The 14,047-nt window shown below is 41.9% G+C and overlaps 1 protein-coding gene across 4 annotated transcripts in view; it reads right to left on the bottom strand.

Annotated features, from left to right (window-relative positions):
* LOC111840395 (stAR-related lipid transfer protein 3-like) overlaps window positions 1-7,339 on the bottom strand; it is a 67,649-nt gene extending 60,310 nt beyond the window's left edge. The window contains exons 1-7 of one of the 4 annotated variants that reach the window (XM_023805152.2): window positions 7,160-7,339; window positions 4,744-4,968; window positions 4,222-4,299; window positions 4,043-4,120; window positions 3,871-3,924; window positions 2,651-2,768; window positions 2,074-2,175 (exon numbers count right to left, since the gene is read on the bottom strand). In XM_023805152.2, coding sequence (XP_023660920.1) covers window positions 2,074-2,175; window positions 2,651-2,768; window positions 3,871-3,924; window positions 4,043-4,120; window positions 4,222-4,299; window positions 4,744-4,962 — 649 coding nt within the window. In that variant the 5' untranslated portion in view covers window positions 4,963-4,968; window positions 7,160-7,339. The remainder of the gene's footprint in view (window positions 1-2,073; window positions 2,176-2,650; window positions 2,769-3,870; window positions 3,925-4,042; window positions 4,121-4,221; window positions 4,300-4,743; window positions 4,969-7,159) is intronic. The other 3 variants (XM_023805150.2, XM_023805155.2, XM_023805153.2) reach the window with 3 other exon arrangements.
* Between the last annotated feature and the right edge of the window lie 6,708 nt (window positions 7,340-14,047).

Raw genomic sequence — 14,047 nt, 5'->3', positions numbered from 1 at the left:
ACCCCAACCCTAGCGGCCTCCCTACTCAATTTAAAACAGTGGTCAGAAATCTTGGTGTCCTGGTAGACTCCGACCTCTGCTTCAGTGCTCACATAAATAGCATTACCAGTACGGCATTTTATCATCTACGGAACATAGCCAAGCTTCGGAAGTTGCTGTCCTTTCAAGATGCAGAAAAACTAATACATGCCTTTATAACTTCTAGATTGGACTACTGCAATGCCCTCCTTTCGGGTTGTCCATCTGGATCCCTACATAAACTTCAGTTAGTACAAAATGCAGCTGCCAGAGTTCTCACAAAAACAAAAAAATTTGATCACATTAGCCCTATCCTGTCTTCCCTGCACTGGCTACCGGTCAAGTTTAGGATTGACTACAAATTATTACTATTGACTTACAAAACTCTGAATGGCCTTGCACCACAATATCTCAATGATCTTCTGGTCTCTTACAACCCTTTTCGCCTGCTTCGTTCACAAGGAGCAGGATATCTATTAGTCCCTAAAGTAGACAGGGCTATGGCAGGCTGCAGAGCATTCTCTTACAGAGCTCCGCAGCTGTGGAATGGTCTCCCGGCGGATGTGCGGGATTCAGGCACACTCTCGCTTTTCAGGTCTAGATTAAAAACGCACTTGTATAGCTTAGCGTATAGGAAACCTAGTTCTGGTTCCAGCTAGTCCCTCACTCCCAGTCAGACTAACAGTATGAGGTGATGAGCTGGGTGGGGATCAGTGTCATTGGCTTTGGATAAACTGAGGCGTCAGTGCTGTCACTCTAGCTCTACACTAGAGTGCTGATGTTCAGGGAGTCCCCATGCCTGTGTTCCCGCCTGTCTCTCCCTCTTTCTCATGCTGCTATACTCAGATCTGCCGGAGCCTAGACAAATATTGCACTCGATCATTTTGCTTGCACTGCCTCTGATTTCCTCAACTCTAGCTAATACACAATTATTCTTACTTCCTCCCTCACCCCTTCTGGGGTGTGCTCCATGGAGCACAATGTCGTTGAATTTATGCCTCTGCGGCCTGCAAGACAACTACCTCCACCTCCGGCAACTACCCTCCAACCTGCCTGCCCTTGGCTCAACATGAATCCTCGCCATCCATCCTGCGGCTGTGTGTCTATTAATCCTGCCATCGTGCATCAAGCACCACGTGCCTGCACCGGTCGGCCGCTGCATTGAGACATATATTTCAACCCCTGTATTAGCTTAGTCATTTCATCTTGTCTGTATTAGCTTAGTCATTTCATCTTGTTTGTTTGACTCATCTGCTGGCCCCTGGAGGATGGGCTCCCCCTTTGGGTCTGGTTCCTCCCAAGGTTTCTTCCTCTTAGGGAGTTTTTCCTTGCCACCGTTGCCTTTGGCTTACTCAATGGGGGGTCCTTACGAGGCAGAAATGTAAAGCGCATTGAGACAATGTAATGTTGTGATAATGCGCTATATAAATAAAATTGAATTGAATTGAATATACATACAGAGGAGTCGGAGTCGGGGAGTCGTAGTCGGAAGATTTAGAAACTGAGGAGTCGGAGTCGGAGCATTTATCTACCGACTCCACAGCCCTGCTTCTGTGGCAGATGGAATACATCCGACTCATGTTCAAGATGTTCAATAAACATGTTAAGTGCATATATATTCCCTTTTTTCTTGAGTCTGTTTGCTCAGGCAAAATTAAATGTGATTAATATAGATTACAAATGAATGATATTTAATCGTGATTAATCTAAATTAATCCACAGGAACCCTGTGATTAATCTGATTAAAAATTTTAATCATTTGACAGCACTAATAAATATATACATACATACACACACACACACACACACACACACACACACACACACACACACACACACACACACACAGGTGAGTGCAAGAGCTTGGAAGTCTCTCAGGCTGCCAACTCCAGGATTCAAACCTGTGAACGGCATCATGGGCACAAGTCCTAACCTAATAAGCTACACATCACCAAAAAGGGGGACAAAGAAAAGGGAAGTGGTCAGCTGCACCGTGGCCACCCACCCGGGGAACTGTGTACAGTTCTTTTATCAGAGCATGGCGCTCCACAGTACCTGCCAAGGACTCAGGAGGGGAGTAGAACTGCCCATCAGACACAGGCCGGGGGTACAGCAGGGGGCCTTGCTCATGGGATGTACCCAGTGATGCCAAGAATGCTGGGAAGGGAAGAGATCGATCATAGCTTCTGTCTGACCCTTATAACTATAACTCATTGAAATGATGCAGATGGAGAGAGGAGATCAGCATTCTTAAAAAAGTTAACTGAATTTCCACAGAGGACATAATACACAAAGCAAAAAAGAAGTTCCATCCATTCAACTGCTTATAGGCAGCACTGCTGTGGGACCGGGAGCCTATCCCAGACAGCACAGGCCACAAGGCAGGGGATACCCTAGATGGGATTTGCTTCTACAGAGTACATAAATATAAACTCAAATAAATTAATCACACACTGATCAATTCAAAGGTGCCAATTAGCCTAAGTGCCTTTAATTTGATTGCAGAAGAAACTCCAAGCCACACAGGGAGAACATGCAAACTCCTCCCAAGATGTGAGACAAGAGTGCTATCCACTGAGGCACCATAACAGGCATGTTCTACAACACCCCCCATCTCCAACACCACTCTCACCCCTTTCATCCTCAGCCTCCTGGGTGAGCACTTTGAAATCAAGGAACCATGTCTCCAGCCATGCCACCACAAAGGAGGTGATGGGTAGCACATAGCCAAAGGCATTCTGGGATAGCAGCTGCAGTGGAATATGAGCATATTTTAGGCAACTGAGCACAAAGCAGTGAATAATGCAAAACAAAGTTACTCAATTATTGTAAACGTTATTCAGACAATTTTTAATTCATTGTAAAAAGATACTACCTCAATATAGGATTTCTAAGCACAAATTTAATTGCTTTTTAATTTGGTAATTACAACTAGTTAACTGATGTACAGTAATAACAACCAGTAAAATAGGTCATTCAAATACAAAAGGTTTGCCTCCAGAAAGTCCCTTATTTTGAAGGGTTTGTCTTCAACATAGAGTATAAACTGGGAAGTTACTAACAAAGGGCGCTTTTCCACCGCACAAAGTACGGTACTTTCGCTTTTCCATTGACTTCTGGTCGAGTACCAGTTCCGAAAGTTCCAGTACCGAAAGTGCCAAACCAGCAGGGGTACTTCGGTACTTTGGGGTGGGACTTACAAACATATTTGCTGTCGATTGGTTATGCAAAAAGCCTGCCGCTGAAACACAAAATACACACAGCAAACAGCAAGAAACTAAATAAAAAGCAGTAGAAACAAAAATATTTAAAAAGTAAAATGGAAGGATGGACAAACGAGGAAACACAGGCTTTAATCGCCATATGGTCGGATGAACAGATCCAGCGGGATTTGGATGACACGACTCGAAATATAAAAGTATTTGCCGTAATAGCAAGCCGCTTGGAAGAAATGCGAAACACCGAACAATGCCGCTTGAAAATCAAAAAACGTAAGCTGGACTACAGGAAAGTGAAGGATCATAATAACATGTTTGAATTCAGCGAAAGAAATACCGTGTCACGCTTTGTGATGATGTCAGTCAGGGGCAATCACTGATGCTGTCATTTGGCGCTGGTACCAGTTTTTACGCCAGTGGAAAACCGACACAAAAGAAGTACCATACTTTCGGTACTTCATGGAAGTACCGAAAGTACGGTACCTGGTGTGGTGGAAAAGCGCCGAAATAGTCACAGGCAGCACAAATGTGCATTCAAATCCCACAGGAAGGATGCAGATGAAGGACAAAGTCCAGACCCATAACCATGGAGGGGTGAGAAATGAGGAGGGTGTAAGGAAGACACATCACTTACATCAGAGTTGATAACTTTAGCAATGAGGAAGGCACTGGACACCAGAGTGGTGATCTGGCAATAAGAGAAGGGGGGTAAAAATCAGGCCATGGGAGTGAGTGAGTGATGGCCATCTAGCCAGACCCAGCCATTAGAGTATGAGTGTGACTAACAGCAAGCAAGAGGGTCTTACCGCAATGACCCACCAGTGCCTCAGGCGAACAGCAGCATAGGCAATCTGTAGGCACAGAAAGCGGAACACAGCCAGGAGCTGTTGAAAAAAGAAGGGAAGGAAAAATAAAGTGATGTCTGCATTAAAAAGTGTCACCTTTGCCAGTCTTACTGAAAGCTTGTTGAAGGGCGAGCGCTCACAAAGATGTCAAAAAATGACGTCTCAAACTTGTAGTGGATCACCTCCTGTTCCAGGTTCTGCCAGATAGCCTTTGTGATCTGGGTGGGCAAGGAGAATAAGAAAATATAAAAGTGCTGAGAAAGTGAGAGGGGAGGGGCCTAAGGAGGGAGGTTGCAAGGGAAACCAGGGAGCAGGGGAAATAAAGGACCTTTTGAGGTATTGCAAATCTCCCTTAAGATGGAAGACATTGAACATCCAGTTTAACCAAAAACACAGTCATACCAAATGGTTTGAGTATAGCACCACTTTTTGGTCACACCAATGGCCTAGTTTAGACTTTACATTCTCATCTCTGCATGGTACAGATACCATGAATATGACATTAACCTTACTGTGTAGTCTGTTTTGTGCACACCAATTATTAATATAAATAATTTTCTATGAAGATAATTTAACTAACTGATTTTCAGCCAGAGGGGAAAGAGGGAAGAAAGAAACAAGGCTGAGAGACAAAATTAAAAAAAGACAGTAAACAAACTGACATTGAGCTCAATGATCCAGAGCAAGGAGATGAAGAGCAGGTCAAATGTGACGAAAAGGCAGAAGGTCCGGCGCACATCAGAGATGACACGGCGCTCCCCAGGGGCACAGGGTGGGCAGGGGGACGGAGCAGACTGTGAGGCCTGTGAGTAGGAGGCATTGAGGGAAGCGATGGCTGGGAGACTCTCCCCTAGCTCCCCGTACTCCACCCTGCCTGGCATTGTTAACTAGGAGAAGAAAGGCCATGGGGTGTGTGGGTGAAGGGGAGAGGGAGAAAAAGAGAAAGCATAACTGCATCACTGTTAGCCAATGTAATATCTGGCAGAATATGTGAACTTACGAAGCTCCAAGCTACAGTAGAAACCTCAGATACTTTATTGATCCCCATGGGGAAATTAACTTTACGCTTTCCCAACATGCTTTCTGTAGGTGAGAGCTAGCTGGCCACAAAAGGCAGCCACTTAAATCCACACCCAGGGAGCTGGGGGTTAAGGGTGAAGGACCTGCAGAGGCCGGGGTCAAACCGACAACCTTCCAATCACAGGCACAGAGGCTCAGCCGACTGAGCCACATACAGTGAGCAAAAAGCAAAGAAGCTCGATTATAACCTCTCACTTTATCTAAATATTTCATGCCTTCCTCCATCCTCCCCTATCTCTGTGTGCTGGTCTTGAGGTACTCTGGCATTACATGGACCAAATCACACCCTATCTATGTAGGGACCAAGTAATGCATGCAAACATTCTCCAACTCTTTAAACAATAAGATCTTACATTCACAAATTTCTATAACATTCATACAATGCCACGGCAACATTTTTAGGTTAATTGATTTTTTTTTTAATATAGTTCTGTTCCTTCAAAATTCATTACCAAAAAAATCACCAACTCAACGGCTCACAACTAGCAGTTTCATTACTATTTATTTGATTAATTTTTAACCACCAGACCTGTTAAGATATTCTGTTCAGTTATTTGCAGCACAGAAATCTTGATGAAAGGGAAAAAAAATAAGTCTGGGGCACTGATTTTCATTTTTATCCTTGGAAAAAATGCCATATGTATTCTGGAAGACCACACTTGCATTACTTGAATCACTTGCATTACTTTTATGAACTACAAAGTGTTTATCTATGGAGTGTAATTTTCTTTGGTTATTAAAGCCAAGGACTTCCTTGTTCATAAACTAGCAAACTAATGACGAGACAAATAAATAGGCTATGTTCTCGTTCGGAGCTCATCGTTTACATGGCACAGCTTATCAGTTTTATATGGGTTAAATGCAGCTTTTGTGAAGTGAAACATTGTTAACTGAAACAGTGATAAACGTCTTCTAAATGTGCAAACGCAATGTAATATTTCTGTTGCACAATTAGATTGACGGAACTACGTCTTTTCCCCCATTCGAATCGAAGTAAAGAACGGTGCGCGCTCCCGACAGGGGTGCATTTCACGGCAGGGTCGCAGAATTCGGCACAACACCGGCATTTTAGAAAAGTGCCGACTATGGATTCCACCCAGTTCCTTCAGTATTTCATGGTTAACTCGACAGTTTTAATTAACTCTCTGACCTTTAAATAAATCTTAATGCTTTAATTTTTAAAAGTCACACTAAATTGTTATTTTAAATCATGCCTGTACGTGTACACATCACTTAGTGAGAATCGAAATCTGCACTGCATTCGCTAGTCCAACTACTAACATATTATCCAAACAGTTTAAGGAAATCGCAGCATAACAAAGTTACTACAAATATTACCTCCCCTTCCAAATATTACTCTCCGTATTGCAAATACATGCGCACAACATAACTATTTTCTTTAAGAAAACGCTCCCCTTACCCTGTGGGAAACAAAGCTTTTAACTACACTATACACTTTCTTCTGCACCTCCACGTTTCATTCTTACGCTTTTGATTTGAGTTAAAGGCAACCGAAAACGAGTACTTATATAACATCGACAATCAAGTAAACTTCGCTGTTGTAGTTATTTACTCAGCTCCAGTATAACCATGAACCTAAGTGGGTAGAAGAAATCAGATTCGCTCCTACTAGTCCTAGTGCTCCAACTTGCAGTTCTGTTTCTAGTTACAGTAACGCCGCCAATGGCTGCCAGGGAATCAACAACGTCGAGATTTTTACAGTCCAGCTACCTCCTCGATTCAATTGTCAATTAGTCAGCGATAACCTGAATCGAGGGGGAAAAAAGTACCATCTGTGTTCATGTATAATTTAAAATGAATCAACGATTTAAGGCTACTTGACTTTAAGTATTCAAACAAGCTCTCATACATAAGCATAAGCCTTGGAATTATGGGTGTGAATATACTTTGGAAAAAAGGCTACTAGCCAGTACAAAAGCGAAAGGTATATTTTTATTCAATATTACATGACCAACGAATTAGGGTGCAGAAACTTACCTTGTTCACCACATTACTTCTGCATCGTTTTCCGGGACCAAAACAGGAAATATGTAATCGTTACTTCCGCTGGCAGATGGCGTTTAAAATAAAGCCGCCTTAAGAAAAAGAACAGCGACACTCGGGACTTAATGCTACACTACGCATAATGGGGAAACATGACAGTGTGAATTCTGTGGGGACAGTGAAACAGTGGAACATGTAATGATTCATTGTAGGAGGTACCATACCGAAAGGACGGAATTAATACGGAGTCTTGAACGGGAAAAAGTGCAGTACTCACTTGTGGATTTATTACGGAAAAGCTCTGCCGATGTGTGGTTTAAGTTTATTTTTCAGTATTTAAGGGTAACTGGGTTGGATAAAAGAATTTAAGAGTTTTTTTTTTTAGTTTGAGTTTGACTGTCTGATTCACACTCCCTACCGGTTGGTGGCGGTAATGCACCACAGAGTTGTTTGCCAGCCGCCATAAAACAGCAAGCAGAAGAAGAAGAAGAAGAAAAAGAACAGTGACCTTAGCTTATTTTCGAGTTGCACATCGTCCTGTATAGTGGTACCAATAATTTTGCAAATGTTTAGGGGGGATCGGGCAAAGTCTTAAGGGTATCAGATGAAGTTTATATCCTGCTTCGGAAACTGTATTTTTATTGTGCTGGAGGCGTGTATTAGTGATGGCCGATTCGCGAACGAATCGTTTTTTTTAACTCGGTTTTTTTAGTGAACGGGTTGAACCGATTCGTAAGTCTGAACGAATCGATTTTTAAAATTATTTAAAACGTTTTTAAAACTGATCTTTGGCTATTCAACACCCAAAAGCATCCCCCGCGATTTCGGATTTTTCATGTTCCGTCTGCGCTTGTCTTATCACTTTTAGGTTTAGTCTTATGTTCATCACTTACATTCGTCACTTTTGCGTTCGTAGACTTCCGTCTGGTGCCGAGAGCACCCGAACGGCCGAGTACCTGCAGTGGGTTGCACCAGCTAAGCGTAAGTTCGATCTTAGCCTACGATGGACGTAAATTGGCCCTACGTTCGAGTTTACGCACTACTAAAAAATAATCCGTTGCACCATGCTCTTAGTTTCAACGTAGTACTAAGTTATATAGTAAATTTTACACTACCTTAACATTAGGTGTAAAGTCCATCGTAAGAAAGACGTTAAAAAGTGGTGAAAATGGCTATCCGTTTTGAACGGTGGGAAGACGAAATTAAACGCGGTTTACGTCGAGAAAGAGTCATTCGTGACCGATTACATCCCTTTGAAGAATTTGATGATGTTGATCTGTATACTCGGTTTCGTTTTCGCCGTGCCGAATTACAAAAAATTACCGATCTGTTAGCTGCTGATCTACAGCATGGTACTGACAGAAACGGAGCCCTCAGTCCGGCTTTACAAGTATGTCTGGCACCTAGGTACTTTGCCACCGGCTCTTTTCAAAGTCTTGTGGGCGACTCGATGCATGTACACAAGTCCACCGTGTGCAGAGCCGTGAGAGCAGTGGCAGTGTCACTGAATAAACACATAAACACGTACGTGCACTTTCCTCTGCTGCCTGTGCAACAAAACACAACCCGTCAGAAGTTTTTTCAGATCGCCGGTTTTTCAGATGTGTTAGGATGTGTGGATGGCACGCACTTCAAGATAAAAACACCCAGCGACCACGAAATTGACTATGTCAACAGAAAGGGCTACCACTCTATAAACGCACAAATTGTCTGTGACGCCGACATTATTATCACAAACTGCGTGATCAAGTGGCCAGGCTCGAAACACGACAGTTACATCCTCAGACAGTCTAGGCTTAGTTCAGACTTTGAAGAAGGAAGATATTCTGGAAGGTTGCTGGGTGACTCCGGATATCCCTTAAGAATATAGTTAATGACACCTTACCTTAGCCCATCAAATCAGCAGCAGGAGCGCTACAATGTAGCACACGGCAGAACAAGGAATGTGGTGGAACGTTGCATAGGTGTCCTGAAGAAATGGTGGGCTTGTTTGCACAGAGGTGATTAGGTTTATAGTCTGTTTACATTAATGCCTACAAAACTGCTATTCAGAACAAATAATGTCTAGGTAAATAAGCTATGCCTAACCTCTATAATTTATGGTGCAACCATTTTGTCACTGACAGGTATAATAATGGAGCCAGACAGAGCTGCTGTAGTAGCAGGTGCCTGTGTTGTTCTCCACAACATGGCCATAGCTTGGAAGGTACCTCTGGTGGAGGATGGATGTGAGGTGGATGGGGACTTAGACATTCCCCTGCACAATGAGATCGACCTACCAGCTGAAGCAGCAGCTGCTCGTGACTACCTCGCAGCATCCTACTTTGGATAATTAGAGCAGACCTAGGCCTGCTACAATAAACAGCATACAATCCCCTTAATTCAGTTCTGCAATTAATACTAATAACTAATTTAAATTATGAGGACACAAAATAAAACATGGTTATGGTTCGAGCCCCAGCCTCAGCAGAAGTCACCTGTCTATGGGCCATTGAGAAAGGACCTTATCACCAAGCTCCAAGGATGCTGTGTGCTGGCTGATCCTGCACTGTGACTCCCAAGCTTGCTCTCACCTGTATATGTGCCAGTGTGTCTTATGGAGAGCAAGATGGAGTAGGTGAAGTTAAGCATTCCAATGTTCTTATGCAAATGGAAAACAGAGGATCATTTCATTTCAGTTATCATACAATGACATTATTAATAGTCAATCACAACTCTTGCAATGAAAATATTTAAGATTTATTTGATTTCCAAGTAACACTATTAAGAATGAAAGATTATATAACTTTCTAGGGCTCATTCATAACAAAGGTATATCCCTTGGTTTTCAGTTCTTCTTGCAATTTTAATATTTCTAAATTTAGTTTTATTTTTTCCATGTCAATTTTCTCTTTTTCTGAATTAATTTTTAAAGTTTCTGCTTTAATTTTTTCAATTTCAACTTTATACAATTGACATTAAAGGGCCTCTGCATCCACAATCTCTGGCCGTGGCTTGGATAGCCTGACACGCTTTTGCTGGTGGTGGTGGAGGGCTGCATGCTGGCTCTGCAGGTGGAATTAGTGGCAGTGGTATGAGAAATGCAGGGGTATCTGGACATGGGTGTGGAGGTGACTGCGATACTGGAGTTGGGGGTGAGCAGGGAGTGGGCACCTGCACTGCCAGCCCAGTTTCAATCCCGCCTCCTACAATTCCCACGAGTGATGGGGAATCCTCCCCAACAATGTCAAGAATTAAGGAGGAGTATGGCCCCACATCTGGCTTTGGCCCGCCTCCAGTTCGTGCTGTTTTGGGGAAGTCCTCTGCTGCCTGCATTAGGGCTGGACCAGAATATTCGAATATTCGTTTGGAGGGATGGCATTCGAGTTTTCATTTTGAGATTCGAATATTCTGAAAAAAAAAACACGTGACATCGATCCCTGCGAAACGGTTCTCATTCGCGCTTAAATGACTAGCCCTTGCGGCAACGCCAACATCGTGATTTACTCATGGGCGTAAATTTCATTTAACAGTAGGGGGGGACAATAAATATAAAATTTCTCATGAGCAATTTTTGAAGGGGACACAAATAATACAGTGAAATTGTACTTATAAAGATATGTCCCCACAATGAAAAACTTAGCTTCTATCATTATTATTGTAGCATGGAGACCACGTCATTATGGTTATTTTCAAAGTTTTTCTCAGGTTCAATGACAAAGCAGATTTTTCTTCAAAACTATTTATTGCATTGTTTGTTATGTTGTTTACAGTCAAGCCATCAACATACAATAAAATTTAAACATGACTGTTTAAATGCATAATAGATATTGATTAAACAAAAAAAATACAGTGGGGTCAGTTCAGACGTAGCACAGTGCTCATTTAGTAAATGCACAGCTAAACAATATGCTAATTGTGGCCGTTAATGTTAAGTTAACATTATGCCAAGTCGTCACAAATAAAACAATGCATGGGAAACGGCTTTGGCGTGTTAGTTGCAGTGCACTATGCAACAAGCTATTGTAAACAAGCTAACGTTAACTAGATAAGTAATATTTTAATCACTAATATAGCAGATTCGTGGAAAATTACATCGGTAATCAGCATTTTTGCCGCAACTAATTTATGAGAGAATACATTAAAGAGAATCGCTTTATTTAAAGTGAATAAAATACCCTACTTACTGGAATTCAACATTAATTGAGCCGCAGCCACACACCTGATTCATGTGTGTAGAGTAGGTGAGATGACCTGGGAAAGCAGGCAGTTGGCCAAACCACTGTGAGGAAGGGGAGGGGGAACTCAACTGTTTCTAAATGCATTTTTTGCGTTTGTTTTTTTTTCTACTTACAGAATCATTTTAGGTATACATACATATATTTTTCACAATAGTGCAATTTTTTTTTTTAATAATTTTTTTTGGGGGGACAACCCTCGGATAGGGGGGGACATGTCCCCTCCGTCCCCCCCGGGATTTACGCCAATGGATTTACTTTATCTCAGAGAGAAGACAAAAATGCCGAAGATCTCAGTTGTGTGGGAGCACTTTAAATTGACTGAAGACAAAACAAAGGCAGTGTATCAAATATGCGATTTGAAACTGGCCTACCACTACAGCACAACAAGTTGTTTTCTGTTTTTATTCTATAAGGGAATTCATTTAATTTTATTTAAACTGTTCATTAATTAAAATGTGTGATTTTATTGAACGTATGCTGCTGCCGTGTTCTTTATTTATTAAATTCGTTGAACTTCGTTAATTGATAAATGTTGGGCTACCTTATTTAAAGTATTGCTCTAAAAGACCTGTTATTGTTTTGTATTATAGTGCAGTGTACGTTCTTAAATAATATAAACCCTGCCCGGGCCTCATGTAGGGCCCGGCTTTCGGCTCGTGCTGTTCTGTCATTTATTAAAATTTTAATCATTCTGAAAGTGTCGCGACTTGCCTGTATCCATATTACACAAAAATGCGACTTTGCACTCCCTTGCGTCCGCAGCAGTTGGATGAACGGTTCTCGACATAAAAATGCCACAGACAGACACACACACAGAGATTCCTGCCTTTATTGGAGATAAGAATATATTCAGCCCCCTCCCACCGAAGCTTCGAATATTCGATGTTGATCACTACCGAATACTCGAAGCTCAAAAAATGGTATTCGGACCAGCCCTAGCCTGCATCTTGAGGTCACTCCACTTCTTCCTAACCTCTCTGACGTCCCTCTGCCTCACTCCCTTAGCATTTACAGCCTCAGTAATGTCCTCCCATATCTGCTGCTTCCTTTTGTTTGTTATAAAATTATTGAATTTGGATTCTAATGTCAATTTATGTGCTCTGTATTTCGTAAGGAGAATTATGACCTCTTCGTGCGTGAAATTTTTCCTTTCTCGGCCTACGGTCTGACATTTTTCTAAAAAAAAAAAATAATCAACATCTTCAGGTTAACAAACACCCTCACCTCATCTCTGGGGTCAATTTCACATGAAAGAAATATATACTAATAGGTAAAAAATTTACCATTCGTGTCTCTGTGGAGATCTCGACCTCTGTGAAACTGGACCTCTGCTGCCATTATATGGTAAAGAAAAGTTACCCAGTGTAATGTAAAGGATGGCCCTTCGTAGTGAAACAGGTGGAGTATATTAGTCAGTGTGAAAATTATTATAGTCTATAACGTTAAGTGCCAGGGTGAATTTGACTCCAAAACAGCACAATAAGATTGGCGATACATGACCCATTAATTGTTTAATAAAACTTCTTATCTGAAGTAGATATAGGGTAGTACAACGTTCAGACATCATTTTAATACACTTCTACCTTTTCCGCTGATTGAAGACAAGTTCCGCGGCTTGATATGACCAGTCTGCTAACGTTAGCTGGCAATCTAGACGAAGTCGTTGCCCTACCGTTATTTTTTTTTTATATTGCCCACCACCACACCCCTCTTCGGAGGACAACTTTATTTTACATTACATTCAAGAGCAAAGAGTGTGGCCGCTCCGAACTCACCAGTACCGTGAAAAAAGGAAAGAAAAAAAAGAAAAACGGGGGGATACAGAAACAACAAGCGTAACAATAACAGGCATCAATCAACATGGGGAGAGGGGGAGAGAGAATAAAAAAAAAAAGGTATACAGAAATAATAACACTAATAATGTAGGTGGGATGGAAAAAAAATTAAGTATAGGGGAATACAGAATACAAACAACCATAAGAAACATAACACTCGTCAAACAACAAGAATTATAACAACATCAGTGATAATAATTAATAATGTGACAAATCGGTATTATATACACTCACCTAAAGGATTATTAGGAACACCTGTTCAATTTCTCATTAATGCAATTATCTAATCAACCAATCACATGGCAGTTCCTTCAATGCATTTAGCGGTGTGGTCCTGGTCAAGACAATCTCCTGAACTTCAAACTGAATGTCAGAATGGGAAAGAAAGGTGATTTAAGCAATTTTGAGCGTGGCATGGTTGTTGGTGCCAGACGGGCCGGTCTGAATATTTCACAATCTGCTCAGTTACTGGGATTTTCACGCACAACCATTTCTAGGGTTTACAAAGAATGGTGTGCAAAGGGAAAAACATCCAGTGTGCGGCAGTCCTGTGGGCGAAAATGCCTTGTTGATGCTAGAGGTCAGAGGAGAATGGGCCGAATTTGGCATAAACAGAATGAGAACATGGATCCATCATGCCTTGTTACCACTGTGCAGGCTGGTGGTGGTGGTGTAATGGTGTGGAGGATGTTTTCTTGACACACTTTAGGCCCCTTAGTGCCAATTGGGCATCGTTTAAATGCCACAGCCTACCTGAGCATTGTTTCTGACCATGTCCATCCCTTTATGACCACCATGTACCCATCCTCTGATGGCTACTTCCAGCA

This window comes from Paramormyrops kingsleyae, chromosome 5 (genome assembly GCF_048594095.1).
Source record: "Paramormyrops kingsleyae isolate MSU_618 chromosome 5, PKINGS_0.4, whole genome shotgun sequence".
In the NCBI taxonomy this organism is placed as follows: Eukaryota; Metazoa; Chordata; class Actinopteri; order Osteoglossiformes; family Mormyridae; genus Paramormyrops; species Paramormyrops kingsleyae.
This window is presented reverse-complemented; position numbering and strand designations above follow the sequence as displayed.